The sequence below is a fragment of the Quercus robur genome, chromosome 2 (assembly GCF_932294415.1).
Source record: "Quercus robur chromosome 2, dhQueRobu3.1, whole genome shotgun sequence".
NCBI classification, from domain to species: Eukaryota; Viridiplantae; Streptophyta; class Magnoliopsida; order Fagales; family Fagaceae; genus Quercus; species Quercus robur.
Window position 1 is genome coordinate 82,534,021 of NC_065535.1, and position 18,353 is coordinate 82,552,373.

Here is an 18,353-nt window from a genome sequence, read left to right on the forward strand (position 1 = left end):
AAATTTGCAACGGTACTGTTCACATGTTGTAAAAGTTATAGGATTTGGCACATCTGGTATTTGGTGTTTTTTGTGTTTGGTGTGGTAAATGTGCCAAATATTTGGCATTTGGCACATTTACCACACCTGCTGTGGGTGCTCTTATGGAATGAAAATCCCATTTTGGATTCATGGTTTGTTAGTTCCAATTTTTTTTTTTTTTTTTGGTTCATTTTTCTGATCATTTATCTTATTAAGACTCATAAAAATTTAATTTTGAAAATAATTCGTAAAATGTTCAACGAAGCCAAACACGTGGAACATAAAAGTCATGTATGGTTTTTATTTTAATTTTTTATATTGGATATGTCATATTGTTTTTTTTTTTTTTTCTTCTCTCTCTCTATTTTTTGGGTAGATTTTACTTATCTAATCATTACAAGTTATGGAGTCATAAATGTTGTTGAAACCCATTCGAGGAGAATCTAGCCTTTTACTCCTATTTGGCAAAAAATTTGGCAATATACCCCCGTTTGCAAATTATATAGGTGCGTGCCCCTGTTTTGAAATTTGATTACCTTAAAATCAAGTTATGCCTGATCAAACTTAAAAAAATAAAAAAATAAAATTGCATAGAACTCGATTTTATGGAGATCGAGTTCCAAAACGCCACTATAGGGCTTTAAAACGCCACTATAGGGCTAAAAAAAGCCACTATAGGGCTCCCTCAACCTACCATAAGACAATCACATTTAGAAAAAAATTTGTAGGAAAACGCCGCTATAGGGCATTAAAATGTCACTATAAGGATAAAAAACGCCACTATAGGGCTCTCTCAACCTGTCATGAGACAATCACACTTAAAAAAAATTTGCAGGAAAACGCCGCTATAGGGCTTTAAAACGTCACTATAGGGCTTAAAAAGGGGTAATCACACTCATTTAAAAAAATTTGCAGAAAAACGCCACTATAGGGCTTAAAAACGCCATTATAGGGCTCCCTAAACCTTATATGGGACGATCACACTAAAATTTTTTTGCATAGAACTCGATTTCCAGGAACTCGAGTTCCATGCAATTTTTTTTTTTTTTTTTTTAGTTTGATCAGGCATAACTCGATTTTCTACAAATCGAGTATTTAATTGAAACTCGATTTTAAGGTAATCGAGTATTGAAATAGGAACACGCTCCTATATAGTTTGAAAACAGGGGCATATTGCCAAATTTTTTAAAAATTAAGAGTAAAATGCCAGAATGTCCAGATATATATATACATATATTTATAGATTTAGCTAGTTACTAGAAACTAGAAAGTCATGTGCTTTAGGTGTGAAGAGGTAAAGTGGTTATATTATTATAAACCAAAAATTGTGATTATTAAGAATACCTCCTAAGAAAGTGTCATGGATGTGATCCAAAATTTTGACAGCAAACAGTAATGATTTCCTGAAATCCATTTCTAAATAGGTAACTAGTGCCTAGTGGTGGTTTATTCTTATTTTTACATTCAATCTCTGCCTCATTTTATGAAAGTTGTTATGCTTATTAGTTCTTTGACAAAATGCAAAAAGGACCCTTCAAATTAGGGTAAATCATCCTTTTGTCTCAGTTTTATTAGGTGGACTGAAAGATGTCCTACTCCTATAATATTGGTCTATTTCTACACGATGTCAAAATTTTATTGTGCATGGGAAGCTTAATGAATTGATGAGCTCATGGAATGAGAGGCACAATATTATGAATTTTATCATCTAAAGCTACAAGTAAAACAAAATTTTATGAATGTCTTAACTTTTAAGTGTGTCAAAAAAGAAATGGAGACATTGATTTTCTTGTCAGTCAGTGTTTGTGCCTTTTAAATTCTTTCTAGTGCTGGCCAACTTTCTTCAAAATATTGTTTCTGATGACGTCGAAAATTGTCACCAGTGGGTCACACCGTACTCGCGACTCGAAGCGAACCTGCACGACAGAAGCAATCGAAAGAAGTCCTTCAGAGAGCACCGGTGTGGTGCCGGCCAAAAGCTCTCCGACGGTCAAGTTAAAATTCTTCTGTTTTACTTAGAGTGTTAGAGAGGGGCAATTAAAGCGTACCTCGATTTCTGAGGGTGGCAGGCCTTTTATAGTGGCGAAGGGTTGACTTTTCTTCTTGGTTTCCAAATCTTTTCCATGTGGGACTCTAATACAAATTCCTCTGAGCGTGGTGAGCAAGGATTAACTGATGACGTCGAAAATTGTCACCAGTGGGTCACACCGTACTCGCGACTCGAAGCGAACCTGCACGACAGAAGCAATCGAAAGAAGTCCTTCAGAGAGCACCGGTGTGGTGCCGGCCAAAAGCTCTCCGATGGTCAAGTTAAAATTCTTCTGTTTTACTTAGCCGTTATAGAGGTTAGCTCCTCAGCTGGTTGTCCGATGAAATTGCTGAACCTTTGGCATTTGTCGCAGCTTTTAACGTAAGACTCGGCATCCTTCTGCATGGTTGGCCAGTAATACCCAGCTCGTACCAGTTTGTGCACTAACGAGCGCAATCCGGAATGGTTCCCGCATATTCCTTCGTGTACTTCCCTCATTACGTAATCTGTCTCTTCAACCCCGAGACATCTTAGATAAGGACGGGAGAAACCTCTCTTGTAAAGAATGTCTTTTATCAAGACGAACCTTGCCGCTTGGACTTTTAGCTTTCTCGCTGCCTCCTTCTCTTCTGGCAATATCCCGTCCTTTAAGTATGAAGTTATCTGCGTAGTCCAGTTTCTTTCGAAGCGTATCTCCTGCATGTTGTCGGGGTCTATTAGCGGAAAGATTTGAACAAAGGAAAGTACATTACCCGGTGTCATCATATGTTCTGCTGAAGCGGCTTTGGCTAGCCGATCGGCGAGCTCATTTTCTCCCCTGGGGATCTGGACGAACATTGCTTTTAGCCAGTCGACTCTCGCCCTTACTTGATCAAGATATCTCTTCAACCTTTCCCCTTTGCATTCATAATCTCCGTTTACTTGATTGGTCACGACTTGAGAGTCGCAATGCACGACCACACTTTCAGCTCCGGCGGCTTTGGCTAGGTCGAGTCCTGCTGCCACCGCTTCGTATTCTGCTTCATTGTTGGTAATGGGGAAGTCGAGACGGACCATACATTCAATCTTGTCTCCTTCAGGTGACAGTAATACTATGCCGGCTCCTCCAACTCGCTTATTGGATGATCCGTCGGTGTAGATGTCCCACTGGGGGGGTTCTTTTGCCCCCTTGTCCGCGTCACGCGTAAACTCTGCTATGAAGTTGGCTACAGCTTGTCCTTTAATGGCCACACGTGGACGGTACTTGATGTCAAACTCACTCAATTCTATTGCCCACAGCGTCAGTCGACCCGCGGCTTCAGGATTACTCAGTGCCCTTCGCAAGGGTTTGTCGGTCATTACGTTCACGGTATGGGCTTGAAAGTAGGGCTTGAGCTTGCGAGCCGCCGTGACCAACACAAAAGCGAGTTTCTCCATAGGTTGGTATCTTTCCTCGGTACCGCGGAGCGCCCGGCTGGCGTAGTACACGGGCTTCTGTGCCCTGTCCTCCTCTCTTATTAAGGTCGCGCTGACGGCCACCGGGGAGACAGCCAAATAGAGGAAGAGTTCTTCACCTGGTTGCGAGGGGCTCAGTAGAGGTGGTGAAGATAGATAGGTTTTTAACTCCTCGAAGGCTCGCTGACACTCGTCCGTCCACTCGAATGACTTTTTCAATGTTCGAAAGAAGGGTAAAGACTTGTCCGTCGCTCTCGACACGAATCTATTCAATGCCGCTACCTTGCCGTTAAGGCTCTGTACTTCCTTCACGTTTCTCGGGGGGGCCATCTCCATTATGGCTCGGATTTTGTCCGGGTTAGCTTTAATCCCCCTTTGAGATACCATGAATCCTAGGAATTTGCCTGCCGTTACACCGAATGCGCACTTTCTCGGATTGAGTTTCATGTTGTAGGATCGAAGCGTGCCGAATGTTTCCTTGAGATCTTCCAAGTGGTCTTCCTCCTTCCGGCTCTTCACCAGCATGTCGTCGACATAGACTTGGACATTCCTCCCGATTTGCTGTGCGAACATCTTGTTCATTAGTCTCTGGTATGTTGCCCCTGCATTCTTCAGGCCGAATGGCATTACTTTGTAACAGAAGAGTCCTTGACTGGTTACAAACGAAGTCTTCTCCTGATCGTCCTCGTGCATGCGGATTTGGTTATAACCCGAGAAAGCATCCATGAAGCTTAGCAATTGGTGTTGAGCCGTCGAGTCTACTAGGATGTCGACCCTTGGAAGGGGATAGCTATCTTTGGGGCATGCTTTGTTAAGATCGGTGAAGTCCACGCACATTCGCCATTTGCCGCTCGTTTTCATCACCATTACCACATTCGCCAGCCAATCGGGGTAGTAGACTTCCCTGATGAAGCTTGCCTCTTGGAGTTTGCGGACCTCTTCCGCTATTGCTTGGTCTCGTTCCGGGGCGAATACTCTCTTCTTTTGTCAGACGGGTGGAAACGAGGGCAACACATTCAACTTATGTACCATGACCGAGGGATCGATTCCTGGCATATCGTCATGGCTCCAGGCGAACACATCCTTGTTGCTTCTCAAGAAAGCTACGAGCTCTTGACGGATTGCGGGTTTGGCAAGCGTTCCGATCTTGGTGGTTCGGTCTGGATTGGAACTGTCGAGAGCTATCTCCGCTAGCTTCTCTGTAGGTTCTGCCGTCATTCGGTGTTCTTCTATGTTCAAGGCCTGGATCTGGTCTTCCACCTCCATCATAGCTACGTAGCATTCTCGTGCGGCAATTTGACTTCCGCGTAGCTCTTCTACCCCATACTCCGTTGGGAACTTGATCATCAGGTGGTAAGTTGATGTTGCCGCCTTCCACGAGTTGAGCGTGGGTCGTCCAATAATAGCATTGTAGGCTGACGAGCAATCGACCACCAAGAATGTTACGTCCTTGGTGATTTGTTGGGGGTAATCTCCTACTGTCACCGGTAACGTGACTGCGCCCAAAGGGAATATTCTACTCCCTCCGAAACCAACGAGCGGGGCGTTTGTCGGTATTAGCTGCTCCCTGTCAATCCTCATTTGTTGGAAAGCCGGATAATACAAGATGTCGACCGAACTACCGTTGTCGACCAACACTCGGTGGATATTGTAGTCGCCTGCCCGGAAGGTGACGACGAGGGCATCGTCGTGTGGATGGTGTAGGCGTCTTGCATCCTCTTCCGAGAACCCGATAATGGGGCATTCCCTTCTTGCCATCTTTGGCACTGTACTCGCCAACTGGACATTCTGTACCATCCGAAGGTATGTTTTGCGAGCCTTTTTCGACGATCCGGCCGCGGCTGTTCCTCCAATTATCATCCTTATGTCCCCTAATGGTGGTCTTGGTCGCTCGTTTTCTCGACGGGGGTGTTGTTCTTGTGGGGGTTGATCCGTTCTCTCCTTACTGACGAACTTCTTCAGCTTCCCTTGTCGGATAAGGGCTTCGATTTGTTGCTTCAAGTCGTAGCAATCGGCCGTGTCGTGACCATGGTCACGATGGAAGCGGCAATATTTGTCTCTGGACCTTTTGTTGGGATCACTCTTCAGCTTTTCCAGAAACGTCAGGGATCCTTCGTCCTTAATCTGCATTAGGACTTGGTCTATCGGAGCGGTCAACGGGGTGAAACTTGTGAACCTTGCGCCCATGGGTTTTGGACGTCTCTCTTCCCTTCGATCTCCCATTCTTCCTTTCTTCCGCCCCTGGTCCTGTCGGGGATCCTCTTGTCTGTCTCTTTTCTTGGGTCTATCTTCTCGGGCTAATAGTGCGTCTTCAGCGTTCATATACTTGGTGGCCCTGTAAAGCACCTCCGACATGGTCTTTGGGTCGTTTTTGTATAGGGAGAACAAAAACTTACCCCCCTTCAGTCCGTTCGTGAATGCTGCCACTAGTATCTTGTCGTCGGCTTCGTCGATCGAGAGCGCTTCTTTATTGAAGCGTGATATGTAGGCCCGTAACATCTCCTCCTCTCTCTGCTTGATATTCATTAAACAAGCCGTGGATTTCTTATACCGATGTCCTCCGATGAAGTGCGTAGTGAATTGAGCGCTCAGCTCCTTGAAGGTGCCGATGGAGTTTGGTGTTAGCCGGCTGAACCAAATCCTTGCTGCGCCCTTTAGGGTTGTAGGGAACGCCCTGCACATAATTGCGTCTGCCACTCCCTGAAGGTGCATCAGGGTCTTGAAGGTCTCTAGGTGATCGAGAGGGTCCTTGATTCCGTCATAACTATCCATACTTGGCATGCGGAATTTACTTGGCAGGGGGAAGGAATTGACGGTTGCCGTAAATGGCGAGTCAGTCCGGTTGACAAGGTCGTCAAGATCATTGGACACTCGCCCCTTGAGAGCGTTCATCAGTACTTCCATCTGTTCCTTCATCGCCTGCATCTCCGCGATGATGGGTTGTGGAGCTGTCTTCGTCACTGAAGGGATGCTAGCGTCCCGTCGCACTTGTTTGCTCGGGGCGTTACTCTCCTGTGGTCCGTCATGATTCCTCCTTTCAGCGCTGGTTCCTTCTTGATCCGCTCCTTGGTTATTGACCGCCGCACTCTTTTGGTTTAGCTGCTCTTCTAGGTCGTGGTTTTGTTTGGTGAGGCGCTCCACGGCTGCGGCGAGCGTCTTGACCTGTCTCTCAAGGGCAGTCGTAGGGGCTTCCTCTTCTTGAGCGTCGTTAGTGGTTGCCATCGAGTGTGTGAGTACCATGTAACTCTTTTGTCTAAGAAGCGATAATGTGTTATGACGATCGTGTTCCCACAGACGGTGCCAACTGATGACGTCGAAAATTGTCACCAGTGGGTCACACCGTACTCGCGACTCAAAGCGAACCTGCACGACAGAAGCAATCGAAAGAAGTCCTTCAGAGAGCACCGGTGTGGTGCCGGCCAAAAGCTCTCCGACGGTCAAGTTAAAATTCTTCTGTTTTACTTAGAGTGTTAGAGAGGGTCAATTAAAACGTACCTCGATTTCTGAGGGTGGCAGGCCTTTTATAGTGGCGAAGGGTTGACTTTTCTTCTTGGTTTCCAAATCTTTTCCATGTGGGACTCTAATACAAATTCCTCTGAGCGTGGTGAGCAAGGATTAACTGATGACGTCGAAAATTGTCACCAGTGGGTCACACCGTACTCGCGACTCGAAGCGAACCTGCACGACAGAAGCAATCGAAAGAAGTCCTTCAGAGAGCACCGGTGTGGTGCCGGCCAAAAGCTCTCCGATGGTCAAGTTAAAATTCTTCTGTTTTACTTAGAGTGTTAGAGAGGGTCAATTAAAGCGTATCTCGATTTCTGAGGGTGGCAGGCCTTTTATAGTGGCGAAGGGTTGACTTTTCTTCTTGGTTTCCAAATCTTTTCCATGTGGGACTCTAATACAAATTCCTCTGAGCGTGGTGAGCAAGGATTTCCATTTTTGGCTCTTAAGGCTTTTCTAGGCGATATGGACCTCGGATCATGGGCCCTTACTACGTCTGTCAACAATGGGCCTTCAAAGTGCAGGGGATCATCTTTATACAGGCCCACCAGTTCCGATCTGTCTGGCCCATTAAGGTAGGCCCATCAGGCTCTATATTTTACCATCTTCAGTTTCTTTACTGAAACGAAATTTCTTCACTTGCGCACTAATGTTAAAAAACTCAACAACTTTATTTTCTCCATAATATAATTATATAATAATATGTTGTGGAAAGTGTCATCCACGTCAAGTCAAAATGTGTTAGGCCTTGCCCAGGATATTTGCAAATCAAAAAATTTGTGTGATTCAATTCAACATTCATTTGATTAGATAGGAGATATTGGAATTTCTTACCGTTTACATTGGGTTTGTTTCTTGACGTTGTGAAATAAATATAGATTAGCTTTAGCTGGTCTAGAAACTAGAAAGTCATGTGCTCCACGTGTGAAGAGGTGAAGTGATTATATTATTATAAACCAAAAGTTGTGGTTATTAAGAATACCTTCTAAGAAAGTGTCATGGATGTGACCCAAAATTTTGACCGCAATCAATAATGATTTCCCGAAATCCATTTCTGAATAGGTAACTAGTGCCTAGTGGTGATTTATTCTAATTTTTACATTTGATATGTGCCTCATTTTATGAAAGTTGTTATGCTTATTAGTTCTTTGACGTAATGCAAAAAGAACCTTCAAATTAGGGTAAATCATCCTTTTGTCTCAGTTTTATTTGGTGGACTGAAAGATGTCCTCCCCCTATAATATTGGTCTATTTCTACACTGTCAAAATTTTATTGTGTATGGGAAGCTTAATGAATTGACGAGCTCATGGAATGAGAGGCACAATATTATGAATTTTATCATCTAAAACTACAAGTAAAACAAAAATTTATGAATGTCATAACTTTTAAGTGTCAAAAAAGAAATGGAGACATATTGATTTTCTTGTCAGTCAGTGTTTGTGCCTTGGAAATTCTTTCTAGTGCTGGCCAACTTTCTTCAAAATATTGTTTCTTTACTCGAACTAAATTTCTTCCCATTCAACCTAACGTTAAATACACGCAATAGTTTTGTAGAAAATGCCATCCACGTCCAGTCAAAAAGAGTGGGGCCCTGGCGCAAGATTTGCTAATTTTTTAACAAGTAAGAGACATTGTAATTTCTTAGTACCAATCTGGTATTGTTGTTTAAATAACAGTTTTCATTATTTAAACACCATAATACATATTTTCACAATACTTTTTTTATCCATATGTATTTTCACAATACTTAAATAACGTTACTAGAAATCTCGTATCAAGTGGGCTCTTAATGAGTATATACACTAGGTTAATAGAAAGTCGTTTGTGAAGAGGTGAAGCCATTATTATCCAAAATTGTGATTATTAAGAATGCCTTTTTTTTTTTTTTTTGAAAGTTTCATGAATGTGAACCAAACTTTTGACATTAAACAGTAATGATTTGCAAGAATTCGTTGCAAAATGGATAACTAGTGGTAGTTTATCCAAAATTTGATATTCTCATCACCACCTCATTTTATGAAAGTTGTTTTGCTTATTACTTCTTTTTGCATAAATTGAAGGAGTCCTTTTGCTTTTTGTCCAAAGAACTAATAAGGCTGAAGTTACCATCTTAAAAGTTAAAAAGAAAGTTGTTATGCTTATTAGGACAAATTAGGTAACAATCTAGAATCATGTGTAGAAATGTGCTGGGGTGCAAATGAGTGAATTTAAAATATATATTTATTTAGGCTCTATTTAGTTGGAAAGATGGAAAAGTGAGAGATTGGAGAATATTGGGAGAGTAGAAAAACTTTTAATTTTTTAACATTTTCATTTAGTAGGATGGATAGATTTAAATGCTTTGTGTAGTCTTAGCTTTTTGGTCCTTATAATAATGCTCTCATAATTTGATAATGTCAAATTTAGTTACCCATTTTGCAACAAAATCTTCCAAAACGTTACTGTTTAACGTCAAAAATTTGGTTCACATTCATGGAACTTTAATAAGAGGCACTCTTAATAATCACAATTTTAATTAATAATCGCTTCAACTCTTCACACGTAAACACATGACTTTCTAGTAAGAGCATTCACATTGGTAGTTGTAAAACCATTCAAAAGTTATTTTACCACCTCAAGTCATTAAAATCATGCAACATTGAAGCAGCTGAAGCAATTTCACAAAAAAATTTAAAACCCCCTTTCCCAAAACGTAGAAATTGAAGAGATAATGTTCCTATTTAAAATATGAATTAATGGCTTTATAAATAACTTCGTTGATAAAAACTAACATTTATTACTTGAATCTAAGGAAAAAATAGACAGAAAAAACGTATTCTCTCCATCTTAAATCTCAAGAAATCAAAAACAGTATCGATTAGTATTTTTTTTTCCTGCTCACCTTGCTTCTCTCAAGTCTCCATCTTGATTCTATTTTTATAGCATTCTTCGTTGTTTGCTAGCTACTCTTCTTTGATCTTCATTCAGGTTTGCTTCTATTTGCTCTTCCTTTCTTTTTATTCTTCTTGCTACTGAGTTTTATTAATTTTTTTTTTAATTTTTTTTATTTGTTGCTGAGTTTCACTGATTTGGGATTCTCTCTCTCTCTCTCTCTTTTTTGGTTAAGGAATTGGAACTAAACACTCTTTAGTCATAGTCACCACTACAAGTCTTTTTATTAGACTTTTAAAAATTTTAATATTTTTCTCCAAAGTGCAAAGTGTACACGTTTATGGCTAGGAAGCATTCCACCTTTTTCTATGCTATGAGTTATCATGTCAATCTGCAGGAGTTATCAGAACCCATGTGAATTGCAAACTATATAGTTACACGTTTCTTACAATTAAGCAATTTTTGAAAATTAATTTTTATACATTTTTTTGTTTTAATTCAAGCTTTAATACTGAGTTGGCCGGTCACTTGTTTTTATTTTAGTGCTTCTATTTGTTCGACCTACATCTAGACTTTGACTATTTAGTAATCTATATTATATATATATTATATATAAAACCGAAACTTTTGGAGCTTTCACAATTTTTCACGTCAGCACAATATTTAAATAAAATTATTACTTTATTTAAATAAAATTATTTTTGTTTAGTCCAAACTTAACAAAGAGTGAAACTCTATCTCTCTAATAAGTCCAACTTAAACTCAAACTCATTATTATCATTTTTTAAAAATAAAAAAAAAATTAAAAAGAATGGTTGTGTATTTTATGCTTAGAAGGTAGAGATCATTATTATATTTGTCATTTATGAACATTAACTCTTATACGATACCATATGAGAGTTGGAATGTAGCAAAATTAGGATATCAAATTTTGCGTGCCTAATTAGATAAAATATTTTGAAATACAAAAAACATGACTAACGTTTCTCTTATTATACTAATTAAAAATATTTCAACTTAACGGAGCTTTAGTACTCTTATAATCTTATTGATATTGATGAACATTTATCATGTGTTTAGGTTTTTTATTTTTATTTTTATAAGTTGATCTGGAATTTAAATTTGAGTAAACTTTAATACACTTAAAAATATTATAATTGTTTATTATTATGTCAAGTGTGTTTTATATATATAACCGAAATCTCTGAAACTCTCACAATTTTTCACTTCAGCACGATAAAATTATCATTTTATTTAAATAAAAGTATTTTTGTTTAGTCCAAACTTAACAAAGAGTGAAACTCTGTCTCTCTAATAAGTCCAACTTAAATTCAAATTCAAATGTTGATAATTTATCTTCAAATTTGCAAGGTTAATCATGAACACTATAAAAGCAATGCAAACCCTAATAATTTTTTTAAAACCGAGTAAAGATATGGGTTATTCTTATGTTATTTTCTTCTCATCTACTTTGTTAAAAAAACATTTTTATTTTATGGTTTTTCATGTATTTTTTTAAAAGTAATTTTCTTACATGAACCACCAAACTCTCTTTAGCCAATTTTTACAAGATAAAAAGCTTGCAATAGTTGAAATTATTCTTTTAAATGTAACTCATCTTTCTCTTATATTTCTCTATTGTTTAGTCATATATATTTTGTTTATTTCAATAATTTCTAAGTAGTGAATCATCTGATTTTTTAATATTTTTTGGTCTTTCAAAAGTATTAATATCTGAATTTTTGAGTTATTTTTTTGCAGCATTTGAAACTGTTTGACAAATTTTTTGTAAGCCATTGCATGTTCAAGCGATGAATTCTTCATCAAATTGTAACACAAATTAAAGTCATACAAGAGCAAATCATGCAATGGTGTAATTTCTTAATCAATTTAAGATTTTATAAAATTATTTTAGTCTACCTTACAAATAGGTAGGTTCTCGTGCATAGCACGAGTTAGCGACTAGTTATTATTATTATTTGCTTTTTTTCCCATCCATTTAGAAAGTCATTAATTTGTTATATGTGCGAGTGTTATCTTAATTTAATAAAATTATAAGTTTAGGATAATATATTTTATATTAAAATTAATTTGTTAAGTTATGTGATAAATAATTTTTTATTTGTACAGGTTTAGAGTGTAAAGTGATCATATTATTTTCTAAGGTTGCAACTGTGTTTTGATCAACCAAGTTTTATTATTTTATACTTTAATTTTTGTTTTATTCTAGATAATTTATATTTTTTCTATTATAAATCATGTTTTATTTTAATTATAAATGTTTACTAAAAGATTAAGTGATAGTAAAAGGAAATGTTAATGAAACTTGAATGTAAAAATTTAATTAATAATTTTGCATCTCAAAGAGAATGATATATAGATTCTAAATAAATATATAAAATCAAAATTTAAATAAATATTATTTAATTAATATTTAAATAATTGAAAAAAGCCTCACCTAAATTTTTCGCCTAGCCCCAAATTTGTTGAGCCGCGCTGTAACTATATATGGAGAAAATAAAAGATATTGAGTGATTTATTAACGTTAGTGTGCACTGTGAGGGGAAGAAATTTCGTTAGAGTAAAGAAGCATTTTTTCGAAGAAAGTTGTGCCCATCAGAATAAAGCAAACACCGAATATAAAAGCTATTGAATGATTTAACTCGACGTGGATGACACTTTCCACAACACATATATTATATTATGGAGAATATAAAAGCTATTGAATGATTTAATGTTAGTGTGCACTGTGCAGAAGGGAGGAAATTTCGTTAGAGTAGAGAAACATTTTTTCGAAGAAAGTTGTGCGGTGCCCAGCACAATAAAGCAAATTAACACCGAGAAGAAAAGCAATATTTCTTTATTTTTTTTTTTAAAGATTTTATTACTCACACATTCATAAAGTTTTGATATAGTCAGATGATAAAATTCATATTATTCTGCTTTGCATTCCAAAGCTCAGTTCATTGCGCTTCACCCATGCATGCACATAATATATATATATTTTTTTTTTGGTGAAAACATGCACATAAAATTGACACTTCGTAGAAATGCACCTACACTTTTGGAAGGATTTTTTCCAGTACACCTGACAATTTGATTGTTCAGCTTTAGCAATTAGCATGCAGTTTTTTTTGTAGAATTGTAACATTTAATAGTAAAACTAACTAAACTCCATTTCCATTTTAATGATCCTTCAACTTTTAAATTTCGATACAAATAATAACGAATAAAAATAAATTAGAAATTTGATTTGCATCCAAATTAGCAGTCTGTTTAATAATAATAATAAAGCTTATGGGCCCACGAAATGGAGGGTCCCTTCTCAGAAGACATCAGTCAATGCTTGTTTTTTGATAACCACTTCACTTGAGTCAATGCTTGACCCCGAGTCTTCGATATAATAATGTGCTTTAAAATTTTAAGCATTAACCCCAAAAGCTCGTAAAAAACCTTGAAAGCTGAAAGAAACTCTTATTGCAATTGCATCATACAATTAACCTCGATCCTAAACGAAAAATTTTTACATTTTCAACTTTTTTTTTTACTTTAACTTTTTTCTTCTTTTTAAATTTTTTTTATTTAACGGTTGAGATTGAAAATTACTTATCTTTTTTTTTTTTTTTTTTTTTAAACTCTCAATCTCAACCCTTCATTACATCAGTGCAATACCGACCTAATCTCAACCCCTCAGATTGCTAATTTGCTATAAATAACCGTGCGATTAGTAGCATTTATATCACAGCCAAATCACAATCAAATTTTTTTCTTTAAAAGCATGATCATGTACGGTTCTCTCAGATTAATAGCTGTTACTATAACCATTTTTCTTTGGTTGCTCACTATGGACTCTGAGGTTTGTTGCATCGAAACTGAAAACTTGAATTTGAAAACTCAAACCTCAAAGTTGGAACCTTGAGCCACGCCGCCTCACCAAGTTCGAGCCCTCCATCGACAACAAAATCAAACCCACATGAAACCCACGAAACCACCGGAGCACAACTACAAGGCACGGGAGAGAGACAACCACAAGGCGCGCACACGCGCGTGCGAGAGAGAGAGAGAGAGAGAGAAAGAGAGAACAGAGAACAAGGAATAGAGAAGTGAGAGAGGAGAGAGAAGATAGAACAAACTTGAGGATAAAAGAGCCATTGGGAGGGAATCAAAAAGTGATTTTTATGTTTACCTTCACTATAGCATGAAGGTAAAATATAGCAAAAAATTTTAGCTATAGCAACTTTGTTGTAGTGGTTTTTTGTGTGGTTGAGATGCTAAAATAACTTTTGAGTTATTTTAGCATCTTTACTGTGAATGCTTAGTGTCAATGCTTGGCGCCAAATTCTTAATGCGTGGTAGAAATTGAAAGCATAAGAAAACCGATTAAGCTCAAACAAACTCTTCCCTCCTTAGCAGTCAACACAATACAATAAGCCGTTCCGTTTCTTATATTATTATATAATTTCAGCATACAAGTAGTGATATTGTTATCATCTTAAACTTTTTTTCTTTTTCTTTTTTTAGATGAGAGATTATCACTTTAAACATTGTTGTTAAACAATCACTACTATAGTACCGAGAGACATAAAAGTCATGGTGGGACATATTCTGTTTTAAAGAATGTTGAATTTTGATACAAATAATGAATGACTAACTATTGACCAATCAAATTACCGTCTAAAATGTGTTGCACTCTTCATAAAGATAGAAACATATAGAGGGTCCCTCCCACAAGACTTACTCGGTCAGTCAATCCCTACCATAATACCTAGAGACTTAAGTCACAATGGAACATATTCTATTTTAAAGATTGTTGAAATAATAATAATAATAATAATGCTATGTTCGTGAACAAGCTCGTGAACATGAGGACTTGATTTAATTATATATAATATTATATTTTTATATGTATGATTTTATAGAAATATATTTATATAGATTTGAAACTGGATTGTATAAGTTTATCAGTAGGTTCATATGATATAAAATTATAATTTGTAACTTATTAGTGATATAAATAGTATATTCCAATGTTGGTAAAAATGAGAGGCACACTTAAGCACAAAGGCCTCTTAGAGCCTAGGCACAAAGCGCAAGCGCACACTTGATTGACGTGAAGTGCACACTTTTAAAAATAAATTAATTTAAAATTTTTAAAAATAATTATTAATAAGAAATGCAACAATCAAATTATCAACATGAAAATTGCAAGTCAAGTCATTTTATTTTTTTGGATTAGCTAGATATGAGTACTTCCCTGTAATATATTTTCTTAAATCTAAAATATCCATAATGCCCTATGACTAATTAGCAATATTAGTTAATAATTTAATCACTTAATGATTATAGTTTATAAGAATTAGTTTGCTATGTTCAACATCAACTACTAAAAAGTTACTAAACAATTACCACAAATATATTATATCATACTTATTTTTTATGAATGAGCTAAGAATATGAGTACATAGCAATATGGTAATGGTACCAAGCAGATATCCAAAAAGGAAAAAAATCAAAAAATAAAATAAGAAGAAGAAGCTAGGTGGGTTACTATTTCAAGGAGAAAAAATCAAGAAAAAATATAAATAAAAATAGAGAAGAATTGAGAGGATGTGGGTTTCAAGACAAGTTACACACAATTTTATATATATATATATATATATATATAAGTAAGTTGCACTAAACATATGTCAAATCAATGGTGTGTATCAATAATATCAAAATCCTATAGTTTTAATTCAGTTTTGGTTTATTTTTATGAAAAATATAAAATAAAAAAACACCAAAAAGCGTATAAAAATACACATATAGCGCGCTTCTTTGAATGAGCCTACGTTTTGAAGCAACCCTCTGTCTTTGTTCTTCTCCACATACCACAAAATAGTTATCACAAATTCTATAAAAAAGTAAACAAATTGGGATTTATCACAAATGAAGAATCACAATCCCTTCTAAAATATGTTGCACTTTTGTGTTAAGTTTAAAAAATTGATATAAATCGAAATGAACCTAAGGAACAAAAATATGAAGGGTCCTCGTCTACAAGACTTATAGTCAATGCTTGTTGCCAAATGTGTGGTACGACATCAACAAACAAACAAACCCACATTATCCATACGGTAGCAAATTCCAATATCTCCTATTGCATTAATGTAATGTTGAATGTGCATAGGAAGAAATTTTGTCCCAGTATAGATCTTTTCTGAAAAAGTTGTTCCCAGCATGAGCAAGACTTTCAGTATATAGACACTAACTAGAAAATCAGGGTTTCTTGTTTCTTTTTTTCTTTTCTTTTCCTTCAGTTTTTGACACTTTAAGATTTATAAACTATAGATTTTCTTGATGATAAAATTAACACTATGCTCCACTGCTCCTGCATTTCAAGACTCCATTTGGGTAAAGACATTTTTTTTTTCTTATAATGCATTTTGTTTTTTATCTCAATTTCTTTTTCAAATAATCTAACTTTTAATTTAATTTTTTTTTTACAAATAAATTGGCTTTTACTTTTTTGTCACACAATAAACATAAAAATTACCAATAATTATATATAATTTTTTATAATCACTATAAAAGTAAGCACGGACACCAAAGCTCAATGTAATATGCTTGACCCATGCACTATAAATATTGATATCTTTACAAAGACCCCAATATCTAGGACAGAATTTGTTTTGCAACTCCACCAAATATAAAAATAAATTATCTTTGGGAGCTACAAAATTACTTCAACCCTGTCTAATTTTTATAAGGAAAAATTTGACCGATACTCTAAGAATATTGATTTAAAAAATATTTTTAAAAATTTTTTATGAGAAAAAGAAAAAAAAAATCCGAAGTGGCAACAATCTCTGCAGGTTGTGGCATGGGCTGTTTATCAAGCTTTAAGATTTGCAAGTGAGATGGGTCTGCATTGGATGGTGATTGCCAGGAACTTTTCATACTGACATTTGCACAATGGTGTATTTAACTAGACTTAACGGTTAATAGAGTGTCCTGCATGTCCCACACTCATTGAACAATCTGATTTACAGATTGTAGTAGTAGTAGCAATACCTATAAAAAAATTGTAATAATAATATAGTTATCATTTTGATTCCAAAAAATCTAAGTGATTAGTTTACTATATCATTCAAAACACTTACGAAATTTAGTTTTCATATGGTTACTAAAGAAATTTATCTTTTATCATCCTATTTCATTTTAAAGATCCTTGAATTTTGTATACAACTAATAATCAAAGAAATTTCCGTCTAAAATAAGTTGGACTTAGGGCCATTTAAACCATGGCCTAAGGCCCCTAACATAGAAAGGACCCCAAAAATATGGGGGTGGTAAGGTTTTTTTTTATAATTAAAGAAAAAAATGTGAGTTATGTGTACATTTTTTTTTCCCACTTTTTTTTTTTTTTTTGGAAAACGAGGCAGGTATTCATTCATTCATTCAAGAAAGATAAATCCGAGTACAAAGCCTGCAGTGCTGGTGGAGGAGACTCTTCCATCCAAACCACATCTTTAACTAACTGACTGGCATAACGGGCCAAGCAATGTGCAACAGCGTTGGCATTCCGCTTAATACAATTCACAGAGAAACTCCTAAAACCCGACGCTAAAGTGCTAATATCATCATAAATGTGTGCTAGTCTAGACCTATTCAGATGAGGAGAGACAATGGCTTTCATTACCGTGACGTTGTCTCCCTCAACCACCAGGTCCGAGAACCCCGAGTCAAGAGCGAACTCAAGAGCTTTTCTGCACGCTAGCACTTCAGCTTCCTCACTGCTAACCACAGACGGACCTCGAGCAGACAGTCCAACCATCACCTCTCCCCTGCAGTTTCGGATAATGGCGCCCACACCAGACGAGTTCTTGTTCACAAAAATTGCGGCATCGAAATTTAGTTTGAACACCGAACCTGTGGGTGGTCTCCACTGCTGGACAGACTCCGTAGACACCGACGTAGCAAGCAGAGCTTGTTTGTCCTTGTACTCGATCAAGAATTCTCTTGCTCGCTTAGTGAGAACAGAAGGGTTTTGTAGTTTTCCTCCATGCATGACCCGGTTCCGTTGATTCGAAATTGTCCAGCATTGTACCCAGAACAGCTCCAGCTCCTCCTCAGTCAGTCTTTATGTCAATGTAGCAACCAACTGGTTGAAATCCGAGTGCCCAGTGTTGCTCTTCTGTACCTTCCTAATACTCCCTGCCCATATGTCTTGCGCTACCCCACACTACCATAATCTAAGTTGCACGGACATGGACACGGACACGAACACGACACAGACACGGACACGGGGATACGACAATTTTTGAAAAATAAGGACACGACACGGCGGTTAAATAATTAATTAAATTTTATATTTAGGCACATTTTTTAATATTTTTAGACATAAAATACATTTATGTCTAGAATTCAAATTATGTAGAACTACAAATAAGTAAACTAACACCCAAAGTAATACAATAATACACATAAAATGTTTAGAGTACAAACCATAAAAGG

The 18,353-nt window shown here is 36.6% G+C and overlaps 1 protein-coding gene across 1 annotated transcript; it reads right to left on the reverse strand.

Moving 5' to 3' along the window:
* Positions 1–17,289: 17,289 nt before the first annotated feature.
* Positions 17,290–17,907, reverse strand: LOC126704349 (uncharacterized). The gene has a single exon (XM_050403340.1). The coding sequence runs from the start codon at positions 17,905–17,907 to the stop codon at positions 17,290–17,292; it is 618 nt and encodes a 205-aa protein (XP_050259297.1).
* Positions 17,908–18,353: the final 446 nt, after the last annotated feature.

Bases quoted from the DNA above. Each gene is read 5' to 3' on its own strand.
- LOC126704349 (XM_050403340.1), bottom strand. From the start codon at position 17,907: ATGCATGGAGGAAAACTACAAAACCCTTCTGTTCTCACTAAGCGAGCA.